This window comes from Trachinotus anak, unplaced genomic scaffold (genome assembly GCF_046630095.1).
Source record: "Trachinotus anak isolate AG129_WGS33_773 ecotype Australia unplaced genomic scaffold, CSIRO_AGI_Tana_v1 ptg000018l, whole genome shotgun sequence".
NCBI lineage: Eukaryota > Metazoa > Chordata > Actinopteri > Carangiformes > Carangidae > Trachinotus > Trachinotus anak.
The window spans coordinates 9,899,904-9,917,657 of NW_027273869.1; the positions used below are offsets into that span (position 1 = coordinate 9,899,904).

At 40.8% G+C, this 17,754-nt stretch overlaps 2 protein-coding genes across 9 annotated transcripts in view; both read left to right on the plus strand.

Moving 5' to 3' along the window:
* nrcama (neuronal cell adhesion molecule a) overlaps nucleotides 1–4,938 on the plus strand; it is a 51,930-nt gene extending 46,992 nt beyond the window's left edge. For all 8 annotated transcript variants that reach the window (XM_071502382.1, XM_071502386.1, XM_071502383.1 and 5 more), the window contains one exon: nucleotides 1,326–4,938. In XM_071502382.1, the coding sequence (XP_071358483.1) occupies nucleotides 1,326–1,560 (235 nt within the window). In that variant the 3' untranslated portion in view covers nucleotides 1,561–4,938. The remainder of the gene's footprint in view (nucleotides 1–1,325) is intronic.
* Nucleotides 4,939–5,737: 799 nt separating this feature from the next.
* Nucleotides 5,738–17,430, plus strand: cntn1b (contactin 1b). The gene is made up of 24 exons (XM_071502759.1): nucleotides 5,738–5,853; nucleotides 8,720–8,863; nucleotides 8,992–9,027; nucleotides 9,153–9,279; nucleotides 9,419–9,600; nucleotides 10,349–10,444; nucleotides 10,674–10,886; nucleotides 10,973–11,072; nucleotides 11,222–11,406; nucleotides 11,697–11,821; nucleotides 11,964–12,081; nucleotides 12,168–12,318; nucleotides 12,461–12,588; nucleotides 12,791–12,963; nucleotides 13,118–13,241; nucleotides 13,492–13,659; nucleotides 13,859–14,008; nucleotides 14,097–14,167; nucleotides 14,300–14,552; nucleotides 14,663–14,784; nucleotides 15,632–15,821; nucleotides 15,922–16,043; nucleotides 16,162–16,318; nucleotides 16,406–17,430. The coding sequence occupies exons 2-24, from the start codon at nucleotides 8,809–8,811 to the stop codon at nucleotides 16,486–16,488; spliced, it is 3,129 nt and encodes a 1,042-aa protein (XP_071358860.1). The 5' UTR covers nucleotides 5,738–5,853; nucleotides 8,720–8,808; the 3' UTR covers nucleotides 16,489–17,430.
* Nucleotides 17,431–17,754: the final 324 nt, after the last annotated feature.

A 17,754-nucleotide genomic window follows, 5' to 3' on the forward strand; every position in this document is an offset into this window, starting at 1 on the left:
TAACAAGTAATCCCATCTCTTGCCAGGTCATCCCTATGCTACCAGAACAAATGGAAACAAATTGATATTTGTGGTTTTTCATCACATTTTCACAATTTTTCTAGCAATAGTAACTCTAACTTTTAACAATTCCTGGAATTTAATAATATACTTGCTATTTTTGCTGCTATTTTTTTTAGCTATTAATGAAGACACCATTGTGTTTTAAGTGTTTCCATATGCATGCTTTGCCTCGTAAAATTGTGAAATCATTGTCTATGAAAAGCTCATAAAAGAATAGACTCATTATGGCTCATGAATTGCTTTTCATGTGTCCTTCCATTTTTATCTTTGTTTTTTTGTGGGGGGGTTTAGGTCTATGGAGAGGTAAGACAAGATGCGGTAAAACCAGCATGCAATTTACGCAACCTATAAAACATCCTTCAGCTATGTGTCTAGTGAAACTAAAAGCAAGGAGAAAGCACATCAACACATACTCATTACTGTGACATAGTCAACATCATAACCACAGTTGTAACATGAAAACTAAAATTCAGTATTAAATATCACTGCTTTTACTTCGCTGGCTTCCTTCATTTAATCATTATTTGATTAATTAAAGTAGATATTTTATACACAAATGCATTGAGCAACACATTTAAACATACAGTATGATCCTAACTGTAGAGCTTCTGTACTGAATAGACAAGGAGCGTTTTTAAACAAATGGAGGATAAGAACAGGATGTAAATGTTAATGACTTTATCTTTTGAACAAATGAATTGCATTTTTGAATACTGCATGGAAACTGAAAGCATATTGATCATTTCATAAATTGCATTCTGATGCAGGTATAGCGTTGCAAAGGACTGAACAGCACGTGTTTGCAAAATCCTCTTTAGCAGTGGTCACTAACCCTGAAACTTAACAGCACCCAGGCTTAAACCAATACAGCACTAACACTGTAGATCATACAATAGAGGCTACATAGCTGAGCTGCTCCACTGTACAGTACCATGAAGCATCATGTACCAGACTTTCCATTGTTATTGTGTATCATAAGAACCCTTCCATTTTTAATGGAAACTGCAAGTGTTTGTGCATTTGCAGTGCACCTGACCTAAACAAAACTGTATACAAAAGACTCTATAAAACTGATGCCATCACATGTGGCAGGATACACTTGTGCAGTGGAAAAGCCGGATTACTTATGTGTAAAATGCTAATGCTTGAATAAGAGCTTGTCCTGTGTGTGAACCCTCAGGTTTCTGACCACTGCAGAACAAACAACATGAATTATTTTTTTTCCAATAACCTTCCCTCCTACCTTTTCCTACTGTTTATAGTGACACAGAGGACCACAAGCCGCTGAAGGGCAGCCGGACGCCGTCCAATGGGACGGTACGCCGTGACGAGAGTGACGACAGCCTGGTAGACTACGGGGAGGGCGGGGACGGACAGTTCAATGAGGACGGCTCCTTCATTGGACAGTACAGCGGCAAGAAAGAGAAAGACACACACGAAGGCAACGAGAGTTCAGAGGCCCCGTCGCCTGTCAACGCCATGAACTCGTTTGTCTAACGAAGGGCCGCAGCCTGGCTGCGACGATTGCTGCAGCCACTCCTTGTCACCCTAGCAAATGTGACCATCTCCGTGGTGGCAGTTGCTAAGGTGACAATCGTTGTGGACACCTACTTTTTACCGTGGTGGCTGTCACTCTGGTGGCCATGGCTACCTGTCACCAAGACTGCTGACACACCCTCATCTCCACACCCGCCAGCCCCTGTCACACTGTGACCTCCTCTGATCAACACACACTCAACCTGGCAAAGACCGACACCCCTTCACCCCCAATCCTACCCCACCCCACCCCCAGCCTCATGACCATTGAAAGAAGACGTGAAACGAGGGATGTGATGACTCCGAGAAGATGGAGAGAGAGAGGAAGCAATACGGAAAAGCAGCAGGAATGTACAAGAAGGAGTATTACCACTCAGACTGAGCAGGAGTGTGGGCAAATGTGTGTGTGTGTGCGCGTGTGTTAGTGCCATTTAATCTCCTTTGCAAACATACTAAACATGATGTATCCAAATATATATTTTATCAAGGTACAGTACATGACCCGCAGGCAGGCAAATATGCATTGAGTCACATTCATAAGCATCTGCATGGAGTAAATCATGATTCTGTTTTACCATCGTTGTGTCAATTGTTGCAGAGGTGAGCTGCGTGTTGACTGTATATGGTGCACGACTACTAGTGACTGGGTATGACCTGTTGTTTTGTTGTGTTTTTTTTTTTGTTTTGTTTTTTTTTTTTTTTAAGTGAGACAGTGTTAAATGCCGTATGATATATAGAGAAAAAATGGCAGCGGTGTCTTTGTGGACATTGCTATGAAATGTGTAACTCAAAGTAGAAGTTAGCATATTTCCTTTTGAGACAGATGTTTGTACATATGTAATAGAATAAGAAGAAAGCTATATTTCAAGGTCAGGGACGTCCATTTGCAGTCATCGGAAACCTGTCTAGAAACACTTTGAACTCAGCGTCCGTCACTTGTTACCACGCCAGCCACAACTCTCACACTGACTTGGTCTGTTTTTAGCCTCATGTTTTCTCAAGCTTGCTCTTTTTGCTTTTGCTCTCCTGATCTGTCCCCTTTCACCGAGCCTATGCTTCTTGTTACCGAGCACTAACTGAACACAAGTGGAGGTGTCATTGATCTAGTGTCATTGTCAAGTGCTTCCATCCCGGAATCGCGGCCACTGTGCACGCCTTTGTTTTAGGCAATCATGGTATTGTCACAACTAACTGCTTAACCCAGCATTGTCTCCAATAGCATTTCCACTTCTGTATCTGCCATGTCTACCAGCAGAAAAGAGAAAAGCTGTTGCATGAAGAGGTTTATTGAGAGAACACATGACCTCTTAGCATGGTTTCTAGTGCCTTTGTAGAGAACAGTGATTTAGATCCATAGTTACATCCTTCTTCATGCGCAAGACAGACCTGGGCTCAGTGCAGTCCATGAATACAGTACATACGAAATACTACAAAATACCCCACTTTATTTAAAAAGTAACTGCAGAGGCTGTGTGAGTATTCAAAACTACATTAAATATTCCTGGAGAATAAGCTCCATAGGATTTTGTTGATGTTGAAGAGTTTGCTCATAAGGGCACATTAAATCTACGGCCCTTTATTGTGAGCTGTATGGTCACTGAGTATTGTGAAACATCCATGTGGGCTTATTAATTTAAAATAGCCTCTTTGAGTCTCATTGTAGGGTCCAGGGTTCCTATACAGGGCTTTTTCACAGTTGTACACTGGCATTGGTTGTGAGGAATCATTTTCAACTATAGATTGGTATGGCCTTGTTGACAATCATGTTATCGAGCTATCATCAGCCCATTTGGTATAGAAACGGATACCGTTCCAGTTGAAAATTAAAGATGGAGAAAATGTGTTGAATATTAAAATTTGTAGGAAGCCTGAGGTCACAGCTTGGATGCTTGATGAGACATCATCACACCTCATGTGTTCATTTCAGTTCATTCTCCTCCTAACCCATTCATCTTAAGGAGGAGCCGCTGCTCAGCAGCACTTAAACTACTGCCAACCTACTCACCAGGTAACTGCCAATGGGAACTGGACTCTATAAGAATGGAACTTGCTGTTACTGGTTGCACTTAGAAAAGAAGGGGTCAGAAAATTGTGTAATGATACTGAATGTGGAAACAAGTGTATCTGTTTATGTGAATGAAAATATTGCTTGTTTCACTGCAAATGGTAAACACACTGGTGACTTTGGTTTATGCATTTAACCTTATATCTGTGTATGTTGTCACGATCCAAGCGCAGCACTCAGTGAGTTTTATATTACTGTAAATGAATGAAGCTTGTGTGAATGTTTGGGTGCATGGGTCTGTGTGTGCGTGTGAGCGTGTATGTGTGTGTGTGTGTGTGTGTGTGTGCAGCACATGCATGCTACTATAATAAAGCGTGCGTGGTGTAAACTATCGCTTTCTATTTCCATGGATAACAGTCTTTAATTCTGTGTCAAGCAGTCTGCGCCTACTCTCAACAGAAGATACAAGACTTTTTTTTTTTTTTTTTTTCCAAGAGAACATTTCCATGTCTTAGGTTTATCATAACTTGCATCAAGTTTTTAGGTTGCAATTTGTCAGCTTTCCACATGTAGATATTTTTTGTTGTATTTTGTAAATAATGGCTTGAACTGAGCGTAGATGTGCTGAGGTCAGAGGTGAGAGCTTGGCCTCTGCTGCATTATGGGTAAGGGAGGGTGCAAAATGGCTTTGTGTGAGATGAGACTATTTGCAGTTTTCACTCTTTTTATTTGCTGTGAACTTTATTCTATTATTTCTTTTTTTTTTTTTCTAACTTGTCAGGTGAAATTGCTCAAACATTTAGCCTATCAGGTATCAAAGGAGATTATTTAACTTGTGACTGAGCTCTTGTGACACCTGTATCGTTTCTGTCTCTGACTGTTCATGCACCTTTTTCTGTATTTTTTATAAAAAAAAGGCACACACTTAAACAGGATTTGTCATTTCAAACAAATTGATGCATCTAATTTAGGACAACGTGCAGTGTCTGAAACTAGACATCTCCTGAAACTGACACATCTTTGTTAATAGTGTGCACTTAAAAAAAAAAAACACAGCAAAACTGTAATTTGGAGCATACAGTGCCGGCATGGACAGACAAGCAGACTGGCACACTGGAGTGTGAATACCCTGGAGACAATGTTCTAGTGACTGGTGAACATACAGTAGGATATACAGTATATGATATGATATAATCTGACATTCTGGTTAATGTTGAAGCTACACGAGAAGCATGAAAGGCTGTCAAAATGGTTTACTCTACAGTATAATATTGCAAAATATTTTGTATTTTAAATGAAGTTTAAAAAAAATGAAATAAATGTTGGTTTCAGGATTTCAAGTCATTCCTGTCATTAGTGTGTGACTGTGTGTGTGTGTGTGTGTGTGTGTGTGTGTGTGTGGCTCCACCTAGTGTGTTAAATAAGCAACAGGGATAAACCCACAAAAGTTAATCCTTGAAAGATTAACACACATCTAGTGTGTGTGCACAAGCACTGTGTATCTATTATTGTCATCTACTGAGAAGAATGTTACTGCAGTTTTCTATATGCTTTCATTTGGACACAATGGACACTCATTTAAAAATATATCACCTAGCTGATGTAGATTAAAATGACTATTTGAAATACTATGATAAATATATAGTGCAATAAATAATAAGAGTAAAAATAAGATTTAGAAGAAAAAGATTAGGATTCAAAGATGAATTATAAATGCACAAAATAATAAATGCATACTGCATGAAAATGCTAAAGTCCCGGTGCAGACTGTTTATCCTGCAACCAACCTTCAACCATCCTTTTCAAAACACACATTATGAAGGATCCAGTGATTATTTCATTTCCACATACATCGCATGATACTACATGCTAACTGCGGTCCACCATAAAAAATGTATCTGAAGGTGATTTATGATGCACAGCACATGGTGGCTAGTCTGATGTAGACTTATTCTTAAGACATGCCTTAATCAGCACCATGTTCCTCGTCTGGGATGCGCAGCAGCAGCAGCAGCATGATGCTCGCATCCCTCCCATCCTCCCTCTCTCATGGACCAATCACATTCGCATCCTTGCTGCCACCTCGAGGTGCTGCTCAACCTCTTTCCTCCAATAGAAAAGTTGAACTGAACGGGACGCTCCGGCGGGCGGGGGAGGTTGGAGGTGGTGGTGGGCTTTGGGACGATGCGGTTCGGGTCCAGGTGTGCCATGCGGACAGTGAACTGAAATTTCCCCATTCTGCCTCAAAGGTAAGAGCGACAGCACACATGGGGGGGTGCGGGCATTACCGAAGTGGCTCTGATGTCTGGACTTAGCGAGAATGTGCTGAGCTCTGTGGTGCAGAATCGGACCGGCACTGGAGTACCGCAATGCAGAGCAGTGAATTACCGGTGCCGCTCAGTCGTCACTGGGGTGAAGTGTGATGTAAGGGGCTGCGCAGTTACTTTTAGAGGATGGGCGACAAAGTGAACACTGTGATTAAAGAAGGTTTGAGCTTCTCTCTCTCTATCTGCAGTTTTAGTCATGGCACATGCTTAAACAAGAAAGTGTCAATGGATGCAGAGAGGAGACGCGCCGTGAGGGTGTCAGATGCTGTATGCGTCAAGGGCGCAGTTAGCCCTTTGGTAAAGGACAAACTGTCCTCCACGGCCGAAATGGCAACTTCTTTATGAATCAAACTTGAAAGATTGTGTTCTATACTGGGCTGTCATCAAACCTATAGCTACTGTGTCTAAATTGTTAAATTTATCAGTCTGTCCAAAATAGTATGTTTTAAGACAAAGTTAAATATTGCAACACTGCAGCCCTTTATGATATAAATCCACATATATCCTGAATGTCAACTTGAATTGATATTCTGAAGTGGCACATTTGTGATGCATATGAGGTTATCTGCAGACATTGTTGTATTTGTGAAAGAAGAGGGCAATAAGACAAGATGACAAATAATGTGCGTCATCTAATAGAATAGTCTCCCTTCCAATAGCCCCTCCCCCATCCTGAACATTAGGCCTGCTTTTGGTTTTGGTTAAATCAATCCACCACTAACCCAAAACAACAACAAGAACAAAAATGGTTGGGGATACTCTGTTGCAGAATTTAAACATGACTTTCTCTGCAGCCACAAAGCCACAGCAAACATGGTTATTCAGACAGTCACTAAGACACAGGGCTTAAAACCTCCCCTGACCTAAATTTCGCTGGTCTGTCCAAAGAGGATCTGTGATGGGATTACCGCAAAGGGAAATGCATGAAAACACACTCTGATGAATCGATCACAATTAGTGGTGGAACAGATTGCTGCCACTGTAATCTATAATGCCAGAGCTATGTATAAAAACATGTCATGGAAGCAATTTGAGACCTCCTCCCCTCACCCATCGTCAGGATCTTGCAGGTGCAGAAGAGGACTCATTTTCTGCTGCTCTTACTGTATTTCAAAGTCAAATAGTTTAAAGAAATCCAGCTGTGCCAGTGCAGGATAGATGCAGCAGTCAACTGCCTGTATACTGTTGTGAGAGTAGTGTTGAGTCATCAGGGGGGCACATGAAGATTCGGTGCTGCAGTCTCTGCATGAGCATGTTCTGTGTACTGGGTGTATGCCTCTGCTCTGTCTCTATTTCTGGGCAGACGAGGCTTCTGGGGCACATGGGAGGGGCCTGTTTTTCCTTCCTACATTGTGCCCTTTTCTTCTTCAGCCTCCTTATCTTTCCTTTTATGTTTCTCATATCCAGGATGTCTAAGTAAAGGACTGAGACTGTGGCTGCATTTGTCAGATGATGGCTCCTGTGGATGGCCACTGTATATGTTTTCTGTTAAAATTTATACTAAATGATGAACTTAAGCTTTGTTCCAAAATACAAACTTTTCATAAGCATGTACCATCTGTATATAGTACTTCCAGAATTTCAGATTTTTAGATGCTTGCACGTCTAAACATTTCTAAGAGAAGCTGTTTTCCTGTTTTCCCCCTGATTTACTGTCCCTGACTGGGAGGTCCCTCCATTATAGGAGGATTATTGTCAGCTACAGCCAGCTACAGCACACAACTATAATTTGATAAAACTGCTCTGTGCAGTTTGCCCATGTGTATTAACTCCAACCAATTCCATGACAAGATCAGTCATAGTAATGGAAAGTAATGTGATGTAGTGGTACCTGCTGTAAATGCCTTTAAAACCTGTTGGTGATCTGAGTTGTGTCCCAAACCCATACTACCTTAAAACTCTGCACAGTGTGCGGGCTACTACATACTAATTCATCATAATATGTTGTTGCGGTTAGCATAGAAAAATGGTAACACACGTTACCATTTTGTACTAACAGGAACGATACAATGCATGTGACATCAGAAGTCAATCAAACTGCTACTTTGGAAAGCTACTGCCAATTGAACTCCACTTGTTTTTCCACAGGTTGTTAGAATCAGTGTGTAGTGGGGTGGTAGTGTGGATCTGGGACATGGGGCTAATGTTGTGTTAATGTCACATTGGACAAGTGGAAAACATCTGTGTGTGTCTAACTCAGTAGAACTCCCACATCCAAATAAATTTTGTATATAAAATCAAACAAAAGAACTTCAGCTGCTTCAGTTTCAGTTTCCTTCAGTATTCTCTCTCTGCATCAGGAGGGATCCTGTCTCTCCCTGCACGTCCTGTGTGACAGTGAGAGTTGAAACACTGCAGCTGCTCGCAGCTCTGCTTCCATGTCCTCCTGCACGTCATGTGTAAGCATGTGTGACGGCACAGCAGGAGCTGTCGAGGTGCCGCAGAGCTACCTCGCATTTTGTTTACAGCCCTAGCATGCATACATGCAGTACAGACTTGTGTGTCTCTGCAGGTGCATGGATGCACACACTCTGCTCACAAGATTTTGTTCTGCTGAGTCACTCACATCCTGCATCATTTATGCGCACAGGAAGGTTCCAGCTCGTTCTGCGCTCGCTATGTTTCTGGGGTGGAAAGTCCATATATCACTGTGGTATAGTTTAAGGGTCACACATTTTAATAATACACTGTTGACAGAAAAGGGAAGATCGTGTTAAACAAAACAATGGCTTGTTATGAAAAAAAAAACAGTGACTCTGTCTCAAATCTTTTCTTTTTGTCTCTCCAGTCCATGCCCTGTTCATCCACTATTTGTTTGTGTCCCTCTGTCCATCCACCTGACTCGTGCCGCTGCACTAAGTCCCTCTGTTGACCAACATGGCTTCCACTGCTTTACTGCTCCTGGCCCTCTCTTCCTCCATCTCCCTCACAGGTAAGGCTTGTGAGTGAAGCCTGAAAATATAACACTTGCTCCCTCAAAGTGATATCATGAAAAACTGTTATTGTGATCCAGTGTAAACCTGCATACTTTCAGCTAAGAGATGATTTTTTGCTTTGCAGTGGCGGTACTGTTTGGTGAGCCCAGAATTTTTGGAGGTGAGTTTAGATTCTCAGAAACTAGAAAAACAAGGCATGCTGCACATAAACCATTATACATGAGTTTTTTTTTTTTGTGTTTTTAAATCAGTTCATCTGCTAATTCTTACGTTGACATTTGTCAGACGATGCAACTGGTTATGGTCCCATCTTTGAGGAGGAGCCTGTGGATGTGGTGTACACCGAGGGCTCACCTGATGAGAGAATCTCTATGAACTGCAGGGCACGGGCAAACCCACCAGCTTCATACAGGTTACACACCCCAACTCAAGGCAATAATACACTGTGCCGTATAAGATATTGCACTGCAAAAATATGTACACCACAAATATATCATGTGGTATAACATGTGATGGTTTGATATCATATGTTTTATCTGTTTCACTGCCAGGTGGCGTCGTGACAACTGGGAGATCAAGCTGATGGAGCAGCCAGATGAGCACTACAGCCTGGTGGGGGGGAACCTGGTTATCACCAACCCCAGACAGAAGAAACACGCTGGGACATACGTCTGCGTGGCCAAGAACATCTATGGCACCGTGATCAGCAAGGAGGCCAGGGTCAAGTTTGGATGTGAGCGTATAAACCCTGCTGCTGTAGCTAACAGGGTGGTAGTTATCTGGTTTCTTGATGTCTCATGACACTTTTGGCTGTACTACTTTTAACTTTGACTGTATTATTTTATTAAATGTTGATCGAAATCCTCCCTAAATATTGAGGTTTTTATATTTATTTTATATAATCTCCAAAAAAATATTTATTTTATATTATCTCCAAAAGCAGCAAAAAAACATATCACTGTTTAGTCACCTATCCCTTTATGAATCATTGGACGTTGACACCATTCTGCTTTTATTCAACTGCTGACATTAGAAAAAATATACATTTAAACCACCAATTTTAATTTTGACTTAGATTATGGCTTCAATTCCTTTTATTTTAGTCTTGACCTGAGCTGGTTTGCTTTTATTTTGTCATCACAGCACACACATGACATATTTGTCCACTCAACTGAACCAGTGCATATAAGTGTGTATATATTGGTGTGTGTATATATATATATATATATATATATATATATAAATAAATATACATGGGAAAGTGTTCTCAGGCTTTTGGGCCCCACTGTAGATAACTGCTACATTTCCCACTTGTAATTATGTACCATAATATTCTATAGACAAAATAACAATTTGCATCATGATAAAAATGTCAGCTCTCCTTCCTGTTTGTTTGTGCTTCAGTTGTTATGTTTGTATATAGCTCAACATTTATTGTTCCTGTTTATCCTTTGTATTAATTATCCTCATCTGCTGTGTAGTTTTGGAGGAATTTTCAGATGAGGAGAGAGATCCAGTGTATGTCAAAGAAGGACAGGGAGCAGTTCTGCTGTGTGCCCCCCCAAAAGCCTGGCCTGGTATGTACAGGTTTTTCCTATCATCACACAACTTCCTCTTTTCCCCGCATTCCCATTGGATAACTACTTTTGAAACATCTAGGAATTTAAAATTAAAGATCAAAAATATACATATATATATTTGCACCAATTATTTATTTCACAACAGCAAACAAGAACATACCCACAAACATCATACATTTTTGTTGTCTTTGGAGAACATGATTTTATTTCCCTTCCTGTCTTTCAGAGGCGGTGACCTACCGCTGGATCTACAATGAGTTCCCAGTTTTCCTGCACACAGATCGCCGCAGATTTGTCTCCCAGAGGACAGGAAACCTGTACATCTCCAAAGTGGAGGCTCAGGATGCAGGAAACTACTCCTGTTACGTTTCCAGTCCCATCATCGGAAAGAGTGTCTTCTCCAAGTTCATCCCCCTCATCCCTTTACCCCCTGACGAGGGTGCGTAGATAGTAGCTGTGCTGCAGCTAAACAAGACAAAAGTCTACAAGCCTTCATTTTGAATGTAATTTACTTTTTTGCCTCAGGTGAGGAAAGGAAGTACCCAGCAGACATCAGGGTGAAGTTCCCAGACACGACTGCCATGCTGGCCTCTAATATTACGTTAGAGTGCTTTGCTCTGGGAAAGTAAGATTTTATTAAATAATTCATTTAAGGATTAGTGAAGTACAATGATATTTTAGATTTAGGCCTTCACATAGAGTAGGTACTGATTTATATGACAATGAGAGTATATAAGTTTATCATAACAACAAACTGTTTTTGTGTCCGTTCAGTCCCATCCCTCATATTGTTTGGAGGAAGGTGGATGCCACAGACCTCCCAGCAAATCATGAGATCAGTGAATCAGGAGCTGTGCTTCATCTGTACAATGTACAGTATGAAGACGTGGGAGGATACGAATGTGAAGCTATAAACACCAAAGGGAAGGACTGGCACAAGGCCTGGCTCTATGTGGAGTGTAAGTAAACTTAGTGGAGTGCACTTTTCCAATATTAGATTGCTGCGCATATTCTGCGAAAACAGGTTCAGAGAATGAGGATATTATTTCTTACAAAAAAACAAAAAAAAAACAAAACTACCAGTTGTTGGAAACTGTTTCCCTCATTTCCAGGTCATCATATAAGTCATCTTAATTTTCTATAAAGAGTAATTTTACAGAGCCGCATAAGGGATATGGCAGCAAAAAGCAGAATAATCATCAATATATTAAATATCAAAATTATATCAATTCCCATTTTGTTTTTTCAGCCGCCCCAGAATGGGCTGAAACTATCAACAACACTCAGATCGACATCGGCTCGGAGCACACCATGCGCTGTGTGGCGTCAGGGAAGCCCTTCCCTTTCATCCGCTGGTACAAAGATGGATATATGGTGAAAACTCATTTTGTCACTTACCATTAATAATAGGCTTTTGTTGTGTGTATAGGTTTTTCTTTGAAATTATATTCAAGTATACATTTGGGTTGTATGTGTCTGTGTGGTTTATTTTTTTTTATCCCCTCAACCCCCACAGTATGGTAAGGGTGAGCTGAAGTTTTCCAGTCTGACTTTTGATGACTCAGGGATGTACCAGTGTATTGCTGAGAACTTCTGGGGCATCAAATATGCCAATGCTGAGCTGCGAGTCATTGGTGAGTCCCTTCAGAAAGATTTCGCAATAAAACAAAATGGGGTGTCAAAGATTTCAAGGACACAAAACTATGTTATCTTTGTCCAGCCTGTGCTCCTACATTTGAGTTTAACCCTGTGAAGAAGCAGCTTCTTGGAGCTAAAGATGGACGGGTGGTGATTGAGTGTAAACCCCGAGCTGCTCCTAGACCTCGATACACCTGGACAAAGGGCAAAGAGCTGCTCTTCAACAATTCACGGTCAGTACAGGCCATTAGAAAAGAGACCGGACACAATGGCACTGCAGTAATTAGGATTAAAACAGTGTAGCAGTTGAAGTCCCTTGATATGCATTAACCTTCTAACAAGCAGCTTAGCTTTATTAATTACTTTCGTTTTTAGCATTTCCATATTGTTTGATGGGAGTCTGGAGATCCTCAATGCAACCAGAAATGATGAGGGCACCTACACCTGCTTTGCTGAGAATGACAGAGGAAAGGCGAACAGCTCTGGTTATCTCACCATTACAGGTTAATGTGCATTTGAATACTGCATTTACTGTTCATCTATATATTCAAATACCTTTACAGTGACTCACTTTGAGGTTTATTTATGTGGCACATTTTTTTTCATTTGGCTGATGCTGATATTGCTCAGTAATTGTTGGACAGTTTTGATCTTGGCAGTATTACTGAAGTTTTTTTTGGTTTTTTTTTTTTTTTCTAAATCTAGAGGCGACCAGCATCACTGTGGCCCCTGAAGACAGTGAGGTTAAGGTTGGGGATGAGATTATTTTGAGTTGTGCTGCATCATACGACCCCATGCTGGACATCACCTTCATCTGGGCCATAGACTTCAGAGTTATTGACTTTGACTCTGAGTGGCAACACTATGAACGGGTTATGGTAGGGTATTCGTTCATCCTAACCTCATTTAACATCTTACAGATGTTTCACAATTGGTCACTTGACATCCAATTGGAACTTTAAACTAATGATTTCCATCTTCCTTTTTCTCTCGCTTCCTTATCTCTCCCTGTTTTGCTCCTGGGATTTCCAGAGTGAAGATGGCAGTGGTGACCTTAGAATAAAGAACGCTCAGATTTGGCACGAGGGACGCTACACCTGCACGGCTCAGACCGTGGTGGACAGTGATACAGCGTATGCCGACCTCAAGGTTGTAGGTCAGTACCAACATGGTTTGCCTCAGATGACTACAGACAGACCCCAAGATTAAGTTTAATTTTTGATCACTCTTTAGGTGTTTGGTTGAAATTCTTATGCAAAGCAAATGAATAGATCAAAGAAATTGCAAATATTAGCACTAGTGTGCTAGCTGCTACAACTGCTATGATTGCTTTATTTCTTAATCATATGCACCACTATATCTCATTAGTCTACCTTCTTTCCATGCATCTTTCCTCCCCAACCCAGGTGTTCCTGGGCCTCCTGGTGTGATCCGGATAGAGGAAATCGGGGACACATGGGTGAAGCTGTTGTGGAGTAAAGGAGCGGATCATAACAGCCCCATTCTCTACTACACCATTCAGACCAGGCACTACTGGGCTCTATATGAAGATGACTGGAGGGACGCCAGCACCTGTGAGTACTGCTATCCAACAGTAGGGGGCCAACTCACACCACAGTTATGATGAACTGGAGAGTCCTGAATTTATCTGATCACTTCAAGGTTGTGGATAAACGGAGTTCCTGATCATACTATTTCTAAACAACAAACAACAAATGTAATTGAATTTTTAGCACATGATTTGACTTGGGTGGCCCTTCATGTCTCTCTCAGCTCCAACCGTTCTTGATGGCAGTGTGGAGAGGGCAGAGGTCACAGACCTGTACCCCTGGATGGAGTATCAGTTCAGGATCATCGCCACCAATGAGTATGGTTCAGGAGAGGCCAGTATCCCCTCCCTCAAGATCAAAACATGGGATGCTCGTAAGTGGAGAATACAGTTTTTTTACACATATTTTATTCTGGACAGTTGTGGAGGAAAAACTGATTAGATGACCTTTTTACTTCTCAGCTCCAGTGGTAGCGCCCACTGATGTGGCAGGTTATGGAGGCAGAAATGGTGAGATTGTCATCACATGGACAGTAAGTGAGCTCTCACTTCAGGGGACACTATTAAGATTCTGACTTTATCAAACTGTATACAAAAACTAGTTGAACACATCTTTACATTAAGAAGTATTTTTATCTATTTCTCTTTTCACTCCTGACTCTTAGCCTGTGCAGCCATGGTATTTCTACGGCAAGAAGTTTGGTTACATTGTCGCATTCAAGCCTCACGATGCTTATGACTGGTGGTATGAGACCATCTCAGACCCAGAGAGTAGGCGTTATGTTCATAAAGAACCCTACTTCATTCCCACTGAGGAAGATTTCCAGGTGCGAGAGTTTCAGGTGAAGGTCAAGTCCTTTAATGTGAAAGGAGACGGACCATACAGCCTCACCACGGTCATTTACTACCCACGAGATGGTGAGGATTTCAAAACAAAACAAAATTTGCAGACTTGTCCACAAATTCCCTTGAACCTAGAGCAGTTGACCTACTTTTTCTTTTCTCATCCATTTCCCTGACATCTCCAGTACCTACAGAGTCTCCAACAGACGTCTATGCCAGGCCGGTGTCCTCCACTGAAGCTCTGGTGTGGTGGTTGCCAGTGGTCGACACTGGAACAGGCCTGCAGCAGTACATTGAGGGATACCAGGTATAAATCCTGACAGTCTTTACAGCTATACATTGAGATAAACACACTTCCTATAAAGGTTCAGGGCAGTAGTTAGCAGTGGAAGTGTGAAAACAGTTTTGGACTAAATCTCGTGATTCCAAATCAGAAAAACCATAAACAAAAGACTAAAGATACCTGAAGAATGAAGTACAGTTACAAGGAAACTGGATAAAAGTATAGACTAGCTAAGCTAAGATACAAATTATCACTAGAGAAATAACAGGTCCCTTTTTAGGAAGTTAAACCCAGTAATTAATGTAGCTAGTGAACATACACGAAAGTAAAAAGATTAAAATACATTACAATACAATACAAGTTATCTGAACAGTAAATTAAGTTATTTAGACTGTGGTACTGGTAACGCATTAGCCTCAAATGGCTAGTATAGTGCCTTGCTTGGATAGCAGTAACCTAAACTGACCACACAAAAACTAAATTAACAAAGCAGTGATCACAAAGGAGTGCATAGATAAAAGATGTCTGTCGATATTTGTTTGGTCGCAGGTCTGACGGAAGGCTGGTTGTAATAATGTCAGTTTGCTAATATCTAAACTGCTGAATGTTCAACCAAAACCAAATGAAAGTTAGTCAGTGACATTTATCATAACAGGTTTCCATTTTTAATTTTGCTTCTGAATTACATTGTAACAATTCTTGCCTCCACATCATCTGAATATTTGGGCCTTAATGCCAGTGTTAACTAGCTAGCAATGTAATGAAAACACCATAGCTTTGAAATTTCTGTCTTCATCTAGCGATTACCATATTATCTGACCAATGAGCTGATAAACATTTAATTTCAAAAATCATGTTTCTTGATAACCAGGTCAAATACTGGAGAAAGTACGATGACCCAGAACCAGGAGCCAATCGCATATTTGTTCCAGCCTCAGTCAATCAGACCAGGCTGGAGAACATGCTGCCAGACTCTCACTACCTCATCGAGGTCCGTGCCTTCAATGGAGCTGGCCTCGGGCCCCCTGGTGAACACTGCGAGATGTTCACAAAGAGACCACGTAAGACCCATTACTATGGACAATTCACACCTACAATTAGAGTTATCTTATTATGACAAACAGATATAGATGTGGTCTTGACGAATAACTTTGTTAACAGCACCACCAGAGCCGCCAAGGATGTGGCGCTATATCAGCTGGACAGGAATGTGGCTGTATGTGTGGTGGGATCACATCCCGTACGACTGGTTTGGCAATGTTTCCTTCCCACTGTACTACAAGGTGGGTATGGAAAGTTTTGCTAAGATCTATTTAGTACGTATTTTTCATTAAATCCAAGACTAACTCACAGTTCTACATGGCAGTAACAGAAATGCTGAAATCCTGTTTTGTTTCCTAGGTCATGTTCAGAAAGACAGGGTACATCTACGGGAAAGTCTACATCACTGGCTGGCACTTCATGGACTTCCCCATGCCTCAGCTTGGCGACTATGAGCTAATGGTGCGCGGCCGTTATGAAGGAGGAGATGGGCCAATAAGGAAGATCAGTCTTTTGGGTAAGACTAAAATAATTTCATGATTGATCACAGATTTTTCACAGATTTCATCCTCATTTGTATCTCATTATGTTTCTGCTTCCTCAGGTAAAGCATCTATGATCACACCCACTCTAAGCCTGTTATCTTTGGTGCTCATGGCGCTGTGCATTGTGGGATTGGAAATTTAAGCCCACCACAAGTGACATGTATATAATAGACTCTGGGAAGCAGATATGCGGACTTGAAAACAAGATATCCAGTCTTCACCTCCGAACACTCTTCACACTGATAGTTGTTGGTTAAAATCCTACTTCATGCATCTGCCCTGCACTTGCTCTGCTGTAACGCCCCAATTGAAGCTGTTGTTTCACAAAAATAAAATTGATAATTGAGTCTTTCACTTTCAATAGAACATTTATTGTATCAGAACTGCAAGATACTTGCAGCAAAACGTGGGACTCCTGCCTTCGTTACATCTGTATACTACTTAACAAGAAGATCCAGAATGTCTGTCGAAACCACGTTTTACTCAAGTCACCCCAAAGTCAAAACGAACGAAGACAGATAACCGTTGGATGATTTTCTAATTGGTCTTACCTGTTAGGAGTTTAAATGAACTGGACAAACAGTACCAAGAATTTAGCCCAGAGTCATATATTTTTTTTTTTTTATTTATAGTAAGCACTATCAATCTCTCAAATGGTCAAAGAATGAGTTGTATGTAAAGAACTGTATAATAATCACTGCATTTTGTTTGGAATGAGCAACGAAGATGTCTTTATTTTGGTGTATATTTTTTTCTCCTTGTGGCACATGTAGTATATCTCACCCCCCAATCATTACAACAGTGCTCTAGATCTTAAAAGTTGGTTTCACTTTTGTTAAACTTTTTTTTTTTTATATATTTATTTTCTACATTTCAATCATTTGTGCAGACAATTGGAGTTCTAGCTGGACCAGTGAAAGCCATATCACTTTGACAACTTCATTTGAGACCGGTGGTTTTTGGCAGTGAAAATGCAATGAATTGTGATGTCAGGGTTGGGCAGAGACTACAGTATATCTTATGTATCAGTATGCTAGTTTTCTTTTTGTCAGGCTGCAAAACCATTAAACAGAGTATAACAACATATTGCCTTCTTGACTTTTTGAGCCGTTTCAGAGCTTATAGATTTGATGTGTGATTTCCATCAGCAGATGGCAGTATATCCACATGCTGTTTTCCATCATTTCAGTTATCCATCAGTCATACAATATAACAATTGTATACAAATATACTGTAAGATTCTGGGTTTATATCTAATCTGAATATATGTGCATATATATCCCCTATTATCTATATTTTCCTTCCAATAGAAGTTAGTAGTACTGCAACATGTGCTTATTTATTAGAGAAATTTGTCTGTCTGCCTCACAATAATATTCACAGATACCATCAGTTTTTTTTGTTTGTT

Excerpts from the sequence above, each read along its gene's own strand:
- cntn1b (XM_071502759.1), top strand. The coding sequence starts at position 8,809 with ATGGCTTCCACTGCTTTACTGCTCCTGGCCCTCTCTTCCTCCATCTCC. Across the intron at positions 13,242-13,491 it reads TGCCGACCTCAAGGTTGTAG|GTGTTCCTGGGCCTCCTGGT; the intron begins GTCAGTACCAAC and ends TCCCCAACCCAG. Across the intron at positions 14,785-15,631 it reads AGTACATTGAGGGATACCAG|GTCAAATACTGGAGAAAGTA; the intron begins GTATAAATCCTG and ends CTTGATAACCAG.